At 41.9% G+C, this 18,055-nt stretch overlaps 1 protein-coding gene across 2 annotated transcripts in view; it reads left to right on the forward strand.

The window, feature by feature from the left end:
* UGGT1 (UDP-glucose glycoprotein glucosyltransferase 1) overlaps positions 1–14,205 on the forward strand; it is a gene marked incomplete at its 5' end in the record, with an annotated part of 158,791 nt that extends 144,586 nt beyond the window's left edge. For both annotated transcript variants that reach the window (XM_082251306.1, XM_082251307.1), the window contains 5 exons: positions 750–910; positions 5,101–5,215; positions 7,169–7,285; positions 7,477–7,645; positions 13,766–14,205. In XM_082251306.1, the coding sequence (XP_082107432.1) occupies positions 750–910; positions 5,101–5,215; positions 7,169–7,285; positions 7,477–7,645; positions 13,766–13,791 (588 nt within the window). In that variant the 3' untranslated portion in view covers positions 13,792–14,205. The remainder of the gene's footprint in view (positions 1–749; positions 911–5,100; positions 5,216–7,168; positions 7,286–7,476; positions 7,646–13,765) is intronic.
* Between the last annotated feature and the right edge of the window lie 3,850 nt (positions 14,206–18,055).

The raw sequence follows: 18,055 nt of genomic DNA on the forward strand, positions 1-18,055 counted from the left end.
TTTTCATTTCATCTTCAGTGCAATCTTCCCACAACTGCATATGTTCTACACAATAAAACACTTCCACCAGTCGTGCCTTTTGGGGGTGCTCTCATCTGGACCTCTTAAATTACAGGCGGTCCATAAGCCATATACCCCACAGGGGTTAATCCTTTCTCCTCTCTCCTTAAAGTGGCTGTAAACCCTTACACATACACGGTGAAGTGATACACAGAAATGAAACAAACCCTCCTACATAAATTGTACCTGTTTATCTGCAGTTTTCTCCTCTATAGCTGTTCAGAGTGCAGAATTTATACAGCTTGTTTGAGTTCCAGAAATCAGGGGGCGGAGAACTGAAGTTACACTCTGCAGAGCTTAGTAAGAGCTGATTGGAGGCAAGTGACACCCCCCCCCCTCCCCTTAAAGCATACAGGATCATAGCTAAGACTGTCAATTAGCTGGAGGTCCCTCCCCTGTCACTTTTTTCTTTTGGTGTCAGGAAAACTTGTCAGAAGTGATTAATTCAGATAGCAGAGGAACATAGCAGCAGACAGAAATTATAATTATTGCCCTGGATAGAGACAAGTACACACTATAGAGGGATATGTTTTGTTCATATTTCAGGTCTGAGGTTTACAACCACTTTAAGGGTTTCTGCAGGCACATCTGGAGTATTGTGTAAACATTCATATTCGTGATTTATAATTTTGTTATCTTTATGTTATGTAGTGTGTTATGGTTCAAATTTTCTGTTACTTCTCCAATAGATCGTCCGTACTGATCTCAAAGATTTGAGAGATTTCAATCTAGATGGTGCCCCATATGGCTACACTCCTTTCTGTGACAGCCGTAGGGAAATGGATGGATACCGCTTCTGGAGGTCTGGTTACTGGGCTAGTCACTTAGCAGGACGAAAATACCATATCAGGTAACCATATTTCATATTGTTTAACCCAATGTCCTGCCCAGATCACTAATGTGCATCTTTACCAAAATATATCCAAAAGGTGAATCTGTTAAAGATTTAAAATTTTAGTAAAATTTCTGACCATGGGCAGGTACCACGAGGTGCCTGCAGTTGCATTGTTGGGTAGAAATTGTTTTGTGTCGTTCACCTTACCTGGTGATTCACAGGAATAAGGTGGTTCTTCGCCCCTGTCTGTCGTTCCTTCCAAAAGTTGTCTCTGACTTTCATTTGAATAAAGACAATGTGTTGCCTTCCCTGTGTACCAGGCCTAAACATCCAAAAGAATTGACCTTGCATGCCTTGGATGTAGTCCATGCAATAAGGGTGTAACTGGAAGCTACGGAGTCTCTAAGGAAGCCAGAATCTCTATTTGTCCTCAAGGATCGACCTCAAAAACGGTTGTCCGCTTCCTCTGTGACAATTTCCAAATGGATCAGACAGACGGTTGTTCAGGCCCATTCCATCAGGGGTCAGGTCCCTCCTTTCCCTGTCAAGGCGCACTCTGCTAGGGCGCTTAGTGCCTCCTGGTGGGCCTTCCGTCATCAGGCGTCAGCGACGCAGGTTTGCAAGGCTGCCACCTGGTCGTCGGTGCACACTTTTACAAAGTTTTATAAAGTGGAAGTTTTGGCATCTGCAGATGCTTCCTTTGTCCGCAAGGTTTTGCAGGCTGCTGTTTAAAAGGACCTGATCCTCTTTGAGGGTGTGTTGTTTCTTTTTTTCAGGTGGGCCCCGGTTGTTTGGTTTAGCCCCTGTTGCCTGGTTGGCTAATGTTTAGCCTTGGGGAATTTTTTGGTTGTTCCCACCCCTCATGTTTAACACTGCTTTGGGACGTCCCAATGGTTATAAATACCAGGAGCTGTGTCCGTCAATGAACGAAAAAGAAAATGGGATTTTTGACTTACCGTAATATCCATTTCTCTGCTGTTCATTGACGGACACAGCACCCACCCCTCTGCGGAATTGTAATTCTTCTGAGACTGCTTGTAACAAAACTGAGTACCTATAGCCCAGAAAGGGAGTATAATCTCCTTGGACTGCCCATAGTTTTAGCCAGACTTTTTTTTTCTGCCTAGTGTTTTTCTCCTGTAGGGGAAAGTATAACCCAATGGTTAAGATCAGGAGCTGTGTCCATCAATTTACATCAGAGAAATGGATTTTACGTTAAGTCAAAAATCCCATTTTTCACAAAGTCTGCTGCCTTAGTTTTTATGATGGCAATTTGCATATACTCCCGAATGCTATGAAGAGTAATCAGATGAATTGCAATCAAATGCAAAGTCCCTCTTTGCAATGAAAATTAACTTAAAGCTGCGTCCCACCCAAAAGTGGAAGCCCTGCTTTACTGCTTCCTCCCCCCTCCGGTGCCACATTTGGCACCTTTCCAGGGGGTTGGGGAGCAGATACCTGTCAAGAACAGGTACCAACTCCCCTTCCGTGTAAGGGCGCTCCGGTGATCTATGTCATTTGCGGCCCCTCCTGCTCCCCCGCCTGCCTTCTGGGAGACATACAAAGGTTCCAGAAGACGGCAGGCCCATTTAGAAACTGCAGCGTGACTCGCGCATGCGCAGCAGGAAACAGGCTGTGAAGCCCCATGGCTTCACTTCTTGTTTCCCTTAGTAAGGATGCCGGCGCCTGTACCCGGAGCCGATGGACTGGTTGGTTTTGGGTGCAGACATTGCGGGCTCCCCGGACAGGTAGGTGTCCTTATATTAAAAGTCAGCAGCTACAGTATTTGTAGCTGCTGACTTTTCATTTTTCCCCCCCCCAGACTGGAACTCTGCTTTAATCCCATAAAAAACATTTCCACTGCCTTTGTGAAGAAGGCTTCAGGGCTCCCAAGAAAGTCCTGCAAGTGCCATGACCATCTCCTACAGTTGACTCTGCTGTGGGATCGGGGCACCACCAGTGCAGAGCTTGCTTAGGAATGGCACCAGTCAAGTGTGAGTGCATCTGCACGCACAGTGAGGCAAAGACTTTTGAAGGATGGCCTGGTGTAAAGAAGAGCAGAAAAGAAACCACTTCTCTCCAGGAAAAAGATCAGGGACAGACTGATGTTCTGCAAAAGTACAGGGATCGGACTGCTGAAGACTGGGGTAAAGTCATTTTCTCTGATGAATCCCCTTTCCGATTGTTTGGGGCATCCAGGAAAAAACCTTTGTCCGGAGAATAAAAGGTGAACGTTACCATTAGTCCTGTGTCATGCCAACAGTAAAGCATCCTGGGACCATTCATGTGTGGGGTTGCTTCACAGCCAAGGGAGTGGGCTCACTCATAATTTTGCCTAAGAACACAGACATGAATAAAGAATGGTACAAAAACATCCTCTTAGAGCAACTTCTCCCAACTATTCAAGAACAGTTTGGTGACGAACAATGGCTTTTTCAGCATGATGGAGCACCTTGTCATAAGGCAAAAGCAATAACTAAGTGGCTTGGGGAAGAAAACATCAACATTTTGGGTCCATAGCCAGGAAACTCCCCAGACCTTAATCCCATTGAGAACTTGTGGTGAATCCTCAAGAGGCAGGTCAACAAATAAAACCCCACAAATTCTGACAAACTCCAAGCATTGATTATGCAAGAATGGGCTTGTAGAAAAAGAAATAGCCGCACATCCAGGGATTCCAATAAGTTTCAAATACCTTTAATTCCAAAATGTTGCAAGTGATGACACCAAAGACACCAACATGAAGTCTCGTGGACGCGTTTCACACATACATCTTGTGCTTAATCATTACCAACATTTTTCTACAAGTGTTCCCACGGAGGCGGGTCGGGGCCAGCACTCTATGGGATATCCTATCTCCTGGCAATTACTACACACTATACACCTGGAGCAGCGTTTTCCTTTCTTCAGTATGCAAGAATGGGCTGCTATCAGTCAGAATGTGGCCCAGAAGTTGACTGACAGCATGCCAAGGCAGATTGCAGAGGTCTTGAAAAATTCACTTTTTGCATAAACTTATTGTAATTGTCAATAAAAGCCTTTGACACTTATGAAATGCTTGTAATTATACTTCATTATATCATAGTAACATCTGACAAAAATATCTAAAAACACTGAAGGAGCAGACTTTGTGAAAATTAATATTTGTGTCCTTCTCAAAACATTTTGCCACGGCTGCACAATTGTGTTGCTAGCTGTGATTGGTTGCAGTGATAACATGGTACAGAGAGGTCCCATGTGATTAGCTATGGCCGATCACCGCTAATCACAACAATACTTATTGAATAAATCAGTTTCTTTCAGTAAAAATGGTTGCTTATACCAAATAAATTAATTGGTATAAGCAATCATAAAATAAAAAATCCTGATTATTTCCCCTAGAGTAGTACCATGTTACTATGGTAACACTGTATTGCTTTGGTCACAGTGTGTTAAAAAAACATCATAAAACAGAGAGGCAAAGAGAAAATGGAATTTTTGACTTACCGTAAAATCCATTTCTCTGATGTTCATTGACAGACACAGCAGCCACCCCTCTGTGAAGTTTATTAGTCTCCTGACACTGTTTGTAACAAAACTGAGTGTCTATAGCAGAGAGAGGGAATATACCCCCTGGTGCTGCCCATGGGTGTAGCCAGAATTTTTTTTTTTCGCCTAGTGTCCTACTTCCTGTAGGGGGCAGTATAACCCAATGGTTATGAACACCGGGAGCTATGTCCATCAATGAACATCAGAGAAATAGATTTTTTGGGAAGTAAAAAATTCCATTTTTATTTCTTTATTTTCAATCTTTTCATTTATTTAACAGTGATTTTTAAATACCACCAAAAGAAAGCTCTATTTGTGTGGAAAAAAAATGAAGATGAAGCTGAAAATTGGCCTGGGCAGAAAGGGGGTGAAAGTGTTGAAGAGGTTAATAACAAATTGAAAACACGTTTCAGAAAGACAGACACACACACGCATGCACACACGCACACACACACACACACACACACACACACACACACGCGCGCACACACACGTTTCCTGGCTGCAATTATAAAAGCAGTTAATGTGTGGTGCCTGCTCCTAGCCAGAAATTTTACTTTAGTACATAGTTTAAAAAAATGTGTTTATATATTTGCATGGATTCCGTTTTATGTTTTATCAGTGTAGAGAGAAACATGGAGGTGTTTATGTGCAAATTCTGCTTTTTTTTTTCTTAGTGCTTTATATGTAGTGGACTTGAAGAAGTTTCGGAAAATTGCTGCAGGAGACCGGCTCCGAGGCCAATATCAGGGCTTGAGCCAAGATCCCAACAGCCTCTCCAATCTGGACCAGGTTTGTGCTCTGGAAACATATCAGCGTTACAATGAATTCAGTTTATTGATACATGGGGCTTCTGTTCATTTAGCACCTATTTATTCATGACCACGCAATTACCAGTTAAAGTAACACAGTGCTGAATAGCAAAGAAAATGCCCTGTTCATGAAGAGGGTAAAACCTTCTGGAGCTGAAGTGGTTAAAGTGTGCGTACACACAACTTTGTATATGTATATATATAATTCATAAAAATATGTATACACCAACATATGTAAATTAATAACCTAGACAGTAGATACAAAATATCAAATCTTCATATACATGCATTCATATAAACATAAATAAATTGGAAATGCAATAATGCAATCACTAAAATCTCAAATCTTAACATGTTAAAGTGTATGTATACAGGTGCATCTCATTAAATTAGAATATCATCAAAAAGTTAAGAATTTTTAATGCAGAAATGTTGACTTACTAAAAAGTATGTTCATGTCCATGTGCAGTATAGTATGCACTTAATACTTGGTTGGGGCTCCTCCTATATTAATTACTGCATCAATACTGCGTGGCATAGAGGCGATCAGCCTGTGGCACTGCTGAGGTGTGATGGAAGCCCAGGTTGCTTTGATAGCGGCCTTTAGCTCGTCTGCAATGTTGGGTCTGGTGTCTCTCATCTTCCTCTTGACAATACCCCACAGATTCTCTATGGGGTTTAGGTCAGGTGAGTTTGCTGGTGAATCAAGCCCAGTGATACCATGATCATTAAACCAGGTAATGGTCATTTTGACAGTGTGGGCAGGTGCCAAGTCCTGAAATCAGCATCTCCATAAAGCTGGTCAGCAGAGGGATGCATGAAGTGCTCTAGAATTTCCTGGTAGAGCGCTGCGCTGACTTTGAACTTGATAAAACACAGTGAACCAACACCAGCAGATGACATGCCTCCCGAAATCATCATGGACTGTGGCAAATTTTGCATTTAATTTGGAAATCAAGGTCCTAGAATCTGGAGGAAGAGTAGAGAGGCACAGAATCCAAGATGCATGAGGTCCAGTGTGAAGTTTCCACAGTCAGTATTGATTTGGGGAGCCATGTCGTCTGCTGGTGTTGGTCCACTGTATTTTTTCAAGTCCAAACTCAGCGCAGCCCTCTACTAGGAAATTCTAGACTTCATGCTTCCCTCTGCTGACCAGCTTTATGGAGATGCTGATTTCCTTTTCCAGCATGACTTGGCACCTGCACACACTGCCAAAACTACCAATACCTGGTGTAATGACCATGGTATCACTGTGCTTGATTGGCCAGCAAACTCGCTTGATTTAAACCCCATAGAGAATCTGTGAGGTATTGTCAAGAGGAAGAGGAGAAACACCAGACTAAACAATGCAGATGAGCTGAAGGCTCTATTGGATTTTTCTGAGATACTGTGTGTAACACATAAAATATATGAGTTTCACTTTTTGAATTGAATTACTGAAATAAACTTTTTGATGATATTCTAATTTTATGAGATGTACATGTATATAGAGTAGTGAAGGGTTAGAACACCCATTAGATTTTTATTGTGTCTATGTCTGGACTGGGTAGATTGATCATATATATATTTGTCATACTGACAGGTCCGATGCAGAAAGTTATAAAAATTTCAAAACTTTACAGTTAACAGCAGAACAAACCTTGAAGGAAAATCTTCCATTCAGGACACTTGGTCCCGTGAAAACTTTCTGGATTTCCCATAATTCTGGAAAGATTTCATTTTTTTTTACCTGTGGTGTTCCCAGGAAAGTGAAGAGAAATCTCATTCGACGGCACAAAATAAACCGACAGGGTTTCAGCTAACTAAAAAATAAGTTTTGGCTACTGGCTGTTATTTTTAAATGTTTCTCATTAAAAACAGTATCCTGATTTTTAAATGAGATATTCTTCTATGGTCATATTTTGTTTGTAATAATTGTGCCTTTTCTCCTTAGGATTTGCCCAATAATATGATCCACCAAGTGCCTATTAAGTCACTTCCTCAGGAATGGCTGTGGTGTGAGACATGGTGCGATGATGCTTCCAAGAAGAAAGCCAAGACTATAGACTTGGTAAGAGGTTACTGGCTGTAGATTAGGGGAAAAAGCTTTGAATTTCCCATTTTTAAGCTTTGTCTATACCGTTATTTTTTTTTTGTAAGGACTATAAATCTTCTGCTTGTACACATTTTTAGCTTCATCTCTGTTGTTGAACAGCTTGCTGCATTCAGTAGTTTAATTTTCTTTTTTTTTTTTTTTTACAGTGCAACAACCCAATGACCAAAGAACCTAAGCTAGAAGCAGCTGTACGTATTGTTCCAGAGTGGCAAGATTACGACCAGGAAATTAAGAGGCTCTTCAATCGTTTGCTGGAAGAGACTTCAGGGACAACATTTGAACATTCTGATGATAATAGAAAACCAGATACACAGGGTAAGCTGTCTCTTCCTCTGACAGGTTGGCCTTTATTTCATGCGTGTGATTCTGTTTAAAGTGGTTGTAAACCCTCACATGTACCCAGAGACGTAATGAGGCATTAGGTGATACACAGAGATGAAACAAATCCTCCAACATAAGTTGTAGCTGTTTATCTACAGCCATTTCTTCTGTTGATTTATCTGAAAACATAAATAGGAAAGGATTTCCCCTTTTTTTAACAGCAGGGTGCTGTTACTATCTATCACAGCCGACTTATCTGAGCCCTGATTGGAGGGAAGGGACACCCCCCCCCCCCTTCAAACAACACAGAGAGCAAGTACAGCTGGGGATAACATTCACAGGCTGAGTGCTGCAGCTCCCTCCAACATCACCTTTTTAACTCTTGGTGCCAGGAAAAGCTGCCGCAACCAAGTCATGCTGATAACAGAGGAACCAGACAGCAGAGAGACATGACACTCAGAGCTTTGGAGAGAGACAAGTACACAATAAATTTATACACACTCACTACTTAAAAGAATTAACTTAACACTTTGAAAACACATCACATCTCAATGGGTAAAAATATAATGATGGATATCTATACTGATATGGACTTGGTAATGTGTTAGGAACAAAAAGATGCCACATCGTTTGATGGAAATGAAAAAAATCAACCTACAGAGGGATTTATTCAAAGACACCCCCAAAATCAAAGTGAAAAAATGATGCAGCAGACTAGTCCATTTCGCTGAAATTTCATTGCAGCAACTCAAAATGGTATTCAGTAGTTTGTATGGCCCCCACGTGCTTGTATGCATGCCTGACAACGTTGGGGCATGCTCCTAATGAGACGGCAGACGGTGTCCTGGGGTATTTCTTCCCAGATCTAGACCAGGGCATCTCTGAGTCCCTTAACAGACTGAGGTGCAACTTGGAGGCGTTGGATGGACCGAAACATAATGTCCCAGAGGTGTTCTATTGGATACAGGTCAGGCGAGCGTGGGGGCCATTCAATAATATCAATTCCTTCATGCTGCAGGAACTGGCTGCATACTCTCGCCACACGAGGCCGGGCATTGTTGTGCACCAGGAGGAACCCAGGGCCCACTGCACCAGCGTAGGGTGTGACTGTGGATCTAAGGATTTCCTTCTGATACCTAATGGCAGTCAGGGTGCCATTGTCTAGCCTGTAGAGGTCTGTGCTTCCCTCTGTGTATATGCCTCCCCAGATCATCACTGACCCACCACCAAACTGGCCATGCTGAACGATGTTACAGGCAGCATAACGTTCTCCATGGCTTCTCCAGACCCTTTCACGTCTGTCACATGTGCTCAGGGTGAACCAGCTCTCATCTGTGAAAAGCACAGGGCACCAGTGGCGGACCTGCCCATTCTGGTGTTCAATTAGAAATGTCAATTGAGCTCCACGGTACCGGGCAGTGAGCACAATGCCCACTAGAGGACATCGGGCCCTCAGGCCACCCTCATGAAGTCTGTTTCAGATTGTTTGGTCAGAGACATTCACATCAGTGGCCTACTGGAGGTCATTTTGTAGGGCTCTGGCAGTGCTCATCCTGTTCCTGACACAAACTAGTAAAAAACAGTCAGAAAAGATGTGTAGGGAAAAAAAATGTCAGTGGCCTCCACCTTTAAAACTATTCCTGTTTTGGAGATTGTTTCATTGTTGCCCATCTAGTTCATCTGTTGTTAGTTTCATTACCACCAAAGCAGCAGAAACTGATTAACAACCCCCTCTGCTACTTAGCTGACCAGATCAGTATCCCAGGAGTTTAAGCGACTTGATACTACACTCTGAATAAAAAATGTTCCTTTAACTTTTTTGAGCGGTGTATAAAACAATATATACTGCACTGAACAGAGAAACTATAAATCAATTTCCCTTTGCCAAACAATCAGCAGAAATAAGTGTAAGAAGTAATACTATATTAATGTACTGTGCCCTAACAAATATTATAATTATTAAAAAAATGTATATGTTCATGAAGCCATGAATGCATTTTTAAACAGTCCATGAAAAATCATGAGTGTTCTTCCCAAAAAAACAGCTCTTTGTATCCTAATGTGTATGTGAGCATCCACCACCACAGTGACCTATTGACATGCTCTCCCCTTCTTATATAGACCTTATAGACAAAAAATAGTACTATCTGTTTAAAAGGAATAAACCCTTTATTAATGGTAAATCCACACTTAGAGTGAGAACAATAACAAGGCTAAACAGCTACTACAGAGCTGGATGCCTCCAGCGGCTCACTGCCAGTGGCATCTTAAGAGCATTATAGGCCCCCGGGCAATGCAGTGCACTGGGGCCCCGCCTACACAATCACCCACGAGAATAAAAATGCAAATTATTAATAAGGAGATATTTATTGGTACAGCAGTGCCAGGCTAATGACAGCTTCCAAGTTCCCTGGGTGGTCTGGTGAACACACACATGTACAGGGAGTCAGACTTGACTGTCCTGTGTGTGCTTGTTCCCGTGGAGGTGGGATGCACAGGCGCTTGCCACCTGCTAAGTTCGGTGGCAGGATGCACACGGGAATCGGGACTAATGCTTGGCTGGGGCTGGGTCGCTGATCAGGTGGGGCCCCCCGGGCAAGTGGGGCCCCTGGGCAACTTCCCAGTGTGCCCATTCAGTAAGATGGCCCTGCTCACTGCTTCCAGCAGGGTCTGACTGACCGCTCCAGCAAATATGTACACTTGGGAAAAACCAACAACTCCGATAGTCAGTTGCCTTGTGGCGCTCCATCCTTCGAGTTCTGTTATTAATGACTTAATCCCCCTTGAAGGGGAGAGCTCTAGTTTTTGTCCTTTGTTTTCTTTAATATGGCTGGATATATCACCTTGGAGCTGACCGGTTAGGAGACCTATAATCTGCATTTTAGTTGATCCTTTTATAATCTTAAAGTGTATATAAAAGGTAAGAGCCTGTCTAAAGGTCCCTGTGGTGGTGGATGTTTGCAATCGTATTCGTAAAATTGGTTAAAATCCATTCATGGCTTTACATATGCAATTTTTTTTTTTTTATAACTATAATATTTTTACGGCACTGTACATTATTAGAGTATTGCTTCTCACACTTATTTCCCCTGTTTGTTTGGCATTGTTAGACTGATTTAATATTTTTCTGTTCAGCGCGGTACATGTGGTTCTATATTATTTGAAAGTTATTTTTGACTTTGAGTACTGCAGCTGTTCAGATCACATCACATTGCATATTAAGGGTGTGCGTGTGAAACCTATTGCATATGTAAGTACACAGTGTAGTAAGATGTGCTTTTCTCATATTTCATGCCTGAGGTTTACAACCACTTTAAATGATTATAATGTCACACTGACCACAAAAGGAAATTGAAAGCTGTGAAGTAAAAATGAAGGTCCATTTATGTTCCTGTTGTAGAAATTGTACCAAGATTATAGGAAAGCTGTCCTTAGAGAAATTCATAGCAACGGTTTGTTCTTCCTTTGTTAAACCACATGGAAAATCCTTATATCTCCAGAGGAAACTTTTCTTAAGTCCAAACTCTGGGGAAAGGAAAAATGCTTATATGTAGCGAGGCTGCCCCTTTACTGCTAGGGTTATATGGTCGTTTGGGTCTAGGGAGCTGCAAAAAAGCACCTTTATTTGCCCAATTCTTCCATTCCTGCTGACCCCCTCCTGTTTGCAAGATTGCGCCCACACCCTCTTCTGCCCCACGCTCCAGCAGTCGCGGGTCCTCTTGACATCATCAGGTCCAATTCAGGGAGCAGAGCCCTGCACTGAACGTGAGGATGCCGAGGTACAGTTCCCTGCTTGAGTGTAGAGGAGAGTGCTGGCTGGGGGGAGTGGAGGATCAGATAAGTAAAAAGTTTTTTTTTCTATCATTCGTTGACAGACGCAGCTTCATATCTTCTTGACCATTGGGTTATACTGCCCCCTACGCGCTGGTGGCTACTTGGAATCAGTATTCAGGCTTATTTGCTGAAGGGTCATGTTCCTCCTTTCCCTGAGAAGGTGCACTCTATTGGGGCGCCGAGCGCTTCTTGGGCTTTTCGCCATCAGGCGTCAGTGATGCAAGTTTGCAAGGTGGCAACTTGATCGTCAGGGCACATGTTCACAAAATTCTACAAAGTAGATGTGTTGGTATCTTCGGATGCCTCATTTATCCGCAAGGTTTTGCATGCTGCTGTCTAGAAGAAAATTTTGTTTTCTCTTTGAGGGTGTATGTTTTTTATGGGTGAGCTCCAGTTGTTCCTGGTTGAGCTCCATGTTACCTGGTTGGCTAGTTTAGCCTTGGGAAATTACGTTCTTTTTGCGTTGTTTTCCCACACCTCATGCAAATACTGCTTTCGGTCGTCCCAATGGTCAAGAAGATATGAAGCTGCGTCTGTCAATGAACGATAGAGAAAACTGGATTTTTGACTTACTGTAAAATCCTTGTCTCTGAAGTTCATTGACAAATGCAGCACCCGCCCCACTATTTATGAGTGGAATGGGGTTGTAATCTTCTAAAACACCGCTTGCAACAAAACCGAGGGCTATAGCAGAGTGTGTGGGGTTATGCCTGCAGGGACAGCCCCAAAGGCATGGTAAAGCTTTTTCCTGCCTAGTGTCCTACTCCTGTGGGGGCAGTATAGCCCATTGGTTAAGAAGATATGAAGCTGCGTCTGTCAATGAATTCAGAGAAAATAATTTTACGGTAAGTCAAAAATCCAGTAAACTCCAGTATACTAGTACATTCCAATACACTAGATCTAGACAAGCATATAACATTTCCAGTGCGGGGGGCAGACCCATCGCAAAGCAGCATTTTTTTTCCCACTGACATTAGCTTTAAGATATGTGCAGTTATTGTGTCCAGACCTCTACTGTGGTCATTTCATGGGGTCCTATACCTTGTTGAATTTTTTAGTATATGAAGAATGTGACATGAGGAGCTGGGTCACCCAGGTTGGCAATAACTCCCAAAACTGCCAGATGAACTGTAACATAGTCATGAAATATGGCAGGAAGATCTCCCTGTTGGGCTTGTCCGAAACATAAGAAGCCATGTACTCATGGCTCATAGCTCCACTAAAACAGAACTTTTAGGTAGTCCCACATCATTCCTTTAAAGCCTGATATCTGTGACTTACATTAAATTGGTATTAAAGGGTAATTTTTTATTTATTTATTTTTTAATAACACGCTTTACTTTGTGCAATGGTTTTTCACAGAGCAGCCCTGATCCTCCTCTTCTCGGGTCCCCCACTGGCAGCCCTGGCTCCTCCCTCTTGATCAGTGCCTCAATTAGCAAGCCACTACGGAGCCCTGCTCTATACATCCAAAAGACACATAGAGCCGCAGCTCTGCCCTGCCCCCCACTCTCTCCTCATTGGTTCACTGGCTGTGATTGACAGGAGAGGGAGCAGCACACAGAAGGTTGTTTTTTTTTTTTTTACCTTGAGCCTTTATAACCACTTTAAGGGAGTGTACTAGGTTCACATTAGCTTTAACTGCATTCACTCTATAACAGTCTGTGTAATTCATAGTCATTCATTAATTTTTAAAAGATGAAGTGGCAACCCTGGCTGCATGTTTGACAGGATCAGAGTTTCCCACTGACTTTGACACTGAGAAGACGTAGCATTCATCAGCAAAGAAGTTTTTGAAATGCATACCTATTCATGGCATGAAAATACCTTCTGTATCCCTGCTCAGTACAGGTAGTCTATGATAAAAATTTCAGGCAAAAAATAAGAGCGTGAAGAGAAGGAAACTGGTACATATTCCCAGACATTAGAATAAACTTGTAGAGGATAAACCGCAATATTCTTGTAGTGTTCGATTCACAAGAAGCAGCTCATTATAGTCTCTAAGCTTGATTAACGAGGATCGAATGCTGACAGCTTGCTAACGGCACTTCCATGTAATTGTACCTGTCAGGTGTAAATCTGCTTGAGTGCCATCTGATGATAAACCTGCCACAGAAAGATAATTTAGCATATGGCCCAGAGTTTCAGTACAGCAAACCCTGTGACATATTACTCTTGTCTTTTAAATATTTGTTGTGCTGTATTCCAGTTGACAGTGTCTGGTAATTGTACTCTGTGTAGATCAGTGACATCTTCCCTTTTTTTTTTTTATTCTTGCAGATCACAAGTCACATGTGGAATTATGATCTACGGATGTCTACTGGAACTTAGACTTTTTTTTTTGCAAATTTTGAGATTATTGTAATTTTTTTACTTATTTTGATTTTACAGGATGTCTGCAGAACTGCTGAATGGTTTGATAAGCTGAGCTTTAGGGGGTTATTTATATTTTGGGTGTGACTGATTTTTTTCTGGAGGTTGGTAAAGGGAATAGGCCATCAAGACTGCTGCTGTTTGACTTCCAGGGTTTGTTCTAGTTCATGGCCAGGGAAGTTTCTATTCACCTTCACTGAGTGAGGGAACTGTCCTAAACTAGCCTGCAGCCTGAAAACCACAAAATAGCATCTCAGGCTTGTTGCATTAGTATTTAGCTTGATGACAAATTCCTTTTAACATTTAGCCATATCTTTGAGTACTGTGAGGACGATGAAGAAAGAACATATATTTCCAGGTGCATACTGCTTACAATGTTCGTTAACTGTTTAATATGAGCACACAATCAAGGATTGTGAATGCGTCCTGTTATGTTCTCCCTACCTATTTCTTGATGTTAGTTGTTCAAACCACTCCCCTGAATTTGCACCATACTTTCCCTCCCGGGGTGTTCCCTGCTCTTATGTTTTAATTTCCCTATATTTCTTCAAGGTAGCTGTTCAGGTTACTCCATTAAAATTACATCATACCCTTGCCTCCCCTTGATATCACTTTCTCTTCTCATTCTTTATAAAACGCAATAGATCTAAGGGGGTATATATGCACTACCTCTATGGATCATACCATGCCTTTTTTTAGGTATAAGTTCACCTTTTAACAAAAAGTAATAAATGCACATTTCTTTGCAGGTAAAAAATTGTGCATTTACTATTTTTTTGTTTTAGGCGCCTGGAAAGCATTGCACCAGCGATCAGCAGATCGCTTATTCCATGCAGGTTTCCTGCAGACTGTAAATGTAAGCTGTCTGCCCGTACCCCCAATACAGACAGGCAGTTTTACACTGACAGGAAGAATCAATGAACTACCTAGATCGCTTAACAGTGCTGTGGTAGTTCATTAAGAACTGCAAGCCGTTGTAGTCCAATCAGTCACAGAACACCGCAGCCGGGTGGGCGTAGCCCCACATGGCTGTGTTGTCTTTAGATTGTGGCAGCGAGTTGGAGGGGGGGGGGGTGTTGGGAGTTCCCCCACGCTCTGCCAAAACAGGGAATCGAGGGGTGCAGAGGCCAGTACATTTGTAACATTTTACAAGGTACACCCTGAATATGGGTGTAAAATGTTACAAAAGGGGAACTTATTGTTTTGTCAGTCTTGGCTTAGTTGTCTTTAGGACTTTGCAAATATGGATTTTGTAATCCACATTCTTTTATTTTTTTTCTATTTTTTATCATTTCTGTACTTTTTGTTTTATTAAACAAAGAAAACTTTCCTAATTACTTTTAGTCAGTGCATATTCTAGCTGCTCCTTCTCTAGCATCTAAGCACAACATAGCTCATAGCTCAACACCATGCTGGGCTTCCAGATCCAAAGATTTGCTGAAACAGCTTTATCAATGCTTTACAGGTGGAGCAGAGTCATGCTGCTTTTACAGAAGCCTAGAGGTGGCGCACGTTTTTCCTGACTCTCTGCTCAGACATCATAGTGGACTCCATGTCCAGAGATTTTCTGAAAGTACTTTCTTGCCACACTGCTTTACTGAGCAATCATTCTGATTTTGCTTCCAACCCCTTTTATTGTTGTTGTCTCACCCTCATTCCCCTTTCAAGTGCAGATTAAGGGAATACAGGTAAAAAATGATGCACTCTAAAAAGAGAATATTTTTGGACTTATCCTAATATGAACCAGACAAGCTCTGTTGTAAAATATGAGTTTAAAGTGAATTTAAAAATGCAGCTACGTTTGGTGGAATCAGTGACACAGCAAAACAGACGGCTATGTTGTGTCTTCCTTGTGATTTATCAAGCAGCACTGTCGGGAACATTGAGTCAGCAGACAAAATGGCCTCCCATGTTGTATGTTGTTGTGTGGCCAAAATGATTGCATTCTGTCCTAATCATCACATGTACACCAGTTTATTGCAGATGCAGGGTAATAGTCCAGTCACATACATCCATCTAATGTAAAGAAGGCTGACATATCACAATATAAGATACTGTATTACGCTGACTTTGCCAAAACCATTGCTTTACATCAGATGATGTTGCATTACTCAGCAAACTATCGAGAATAAATGTGAGTTAGATATTCATTTCACAATATATTGAATGTGACCTGTTGCTAGAGAGGCTTTGGAGTTGAGCTTTAGCCCTGGTTCCCACCAGTGCTACCTGTAATGCGACTTGACAGTTTAAAGTCACATTACAAGTCACACCCTGATGTCAATAGAACTGTTCAAATCGCTGTGACTCAAGTTGCAGCAAATTTCAAAAAGGTTCCTGCACTATTTCTGTGTGATTTTAGTGTGACTTGCATTGACATCTGTTAAATGAAGTCACACAGGTGTCAGAAAGCCACACATGAAATCATACTGATAGTCAGCTTTGAAGTCTTGCTGAAGTAGCGCTACGTCAAAGCTGCACTGCTGTGACTGTGAACCAGGACCTACTTTGTTTGAGGAACCTAAAATATCATTATTAGAAATATGGAAGCTGGCAGTGCGGACTTCCTGAAAGTTGTATGTGACTTTGCCGATATATTGAGGCGAACTTGACTGGACATGAAGCAATGCCTGTGTAATCTTGAGGTTTATGGACCTCAAGTCGCATGAAAGTCACATCAAAGTAGTGCAGGGACTACTTTGAAGTCACACAGATATGAACGGTACTCATTGGAAATCATGGGGTAAGACTTGTCATGCGACTTTACAGTTCCAAGTCGCAGGACAAGTTGTACAAGTGTGAAAGGGGCCTCAGGGACAGATCACCTACATGACATTTCAGATCAGTTTTGATGCTGATGCGTTGTACCACACATGGATATCCCCTGTCTGCTAGAGGCTCTAGGCAAAAGATCTCTACACTGGTATTTTCTAATACACTCACACGTTCTGCATCCATTATGAGGGATTTATACCCCTTGCTTTGAGTTTTAAATTGCACATGATAAAGCGGATGCTTGAGATGTTGTTTTTGTGCAGAAAAAGCCATGTGATGTGTCCAGAAAAGATCAGTATCTAACCTGATCTGAAATGATGCCCTTGAGAGGTTTACAAAGCCACTGAGGGATTTTTTCCTGTATGTAACTATAGCCGAGTTTTGAATGCATAGTTTAATGCTGTATTGATAATTGCAGTTAGGACTCCTTTATACAATTGTTTCACTGTGCATCCAGAGTGAATGGGACAAAGCCAGTGGCTACCTGTTGGCAGAACAGCTTCTTGTAGTGTGAAATACCTGCTATAACGTTTATACCAGGGATCCTCAAACTACAGCTCTCCAGCTGTTCGCGGGACTACACATTCCATGAGGCATTGTAAAACTCTGACATTCACAGACATGACTAGGCATGATGGGAATTGTAGTTCCTGAACAACTGGAGGGCCATAGTTTGAAGACCCCTGGTTTATACCTATCCTGCACACCCTCAATACCTTCTGTTCAAAGTGCAATTGTTCTTTTACTCTGAGGTCTTCATTTTATGCACATAACAGTATTATTTGCCATTTGGGTTTAGTAAGTATTATTTGCCAGTTAAGCTTACAAGCAGAACATCAGCCAGTTATGCGAATTCACAATTTGGTCAAGTTGGGTATTTATTCCAAAATAATTGAATGTATTTTTAAATACATCTAATTACCTTAATCTGTCTATTGCCATTATTCTCTGCATACCAGAAATTGAACATTGTACAAGCTCAGCGGTGTTGTCAATGCTCTACTGACATCCTGTGGGCTGGAGGGGAATGTGTCAAGGTAGGTTTATTGGATAGGTGGTAACCCAGGGAGGACTTCATCACTATAGTAATAATTATGTATAGTCCAATGAGTTGGAGAGATGTCACAGGAAACTGCAGAGCATTAGGCATTGAATAGTGTTGCCTTTTAGTTATTAAGTGTGACAATGATTTTCAAATCATAAGAGAGCCAGAAGAGGGTTATACATCTTTTGGCTAGTAAAACAGTCACATACATGTATCTTAATTGTGCGCTAGCTGTATGGCTGGACTTTAATGCAGCAAGACAAATAGAGGAGTTCATTGAACTAGACACCTTTGTATTCCCGCTGACAGGGCCAGGGTTGGCTGTATGCCTATAGCTAATTTATCAGGGACTAACCATATAATCTATGTAAGCCATA

Source organism: Pelophylax lessonae (genome assembly GCF_965119305.1).
Source record: "Pelophylax lessonae genome assembly, chromosome: 3".
NCBI lineage: Eukaryota > Metazoa > Chordata > Amphibia > Anura > Ranidae > Pelophylax > Pelophylax lessonae.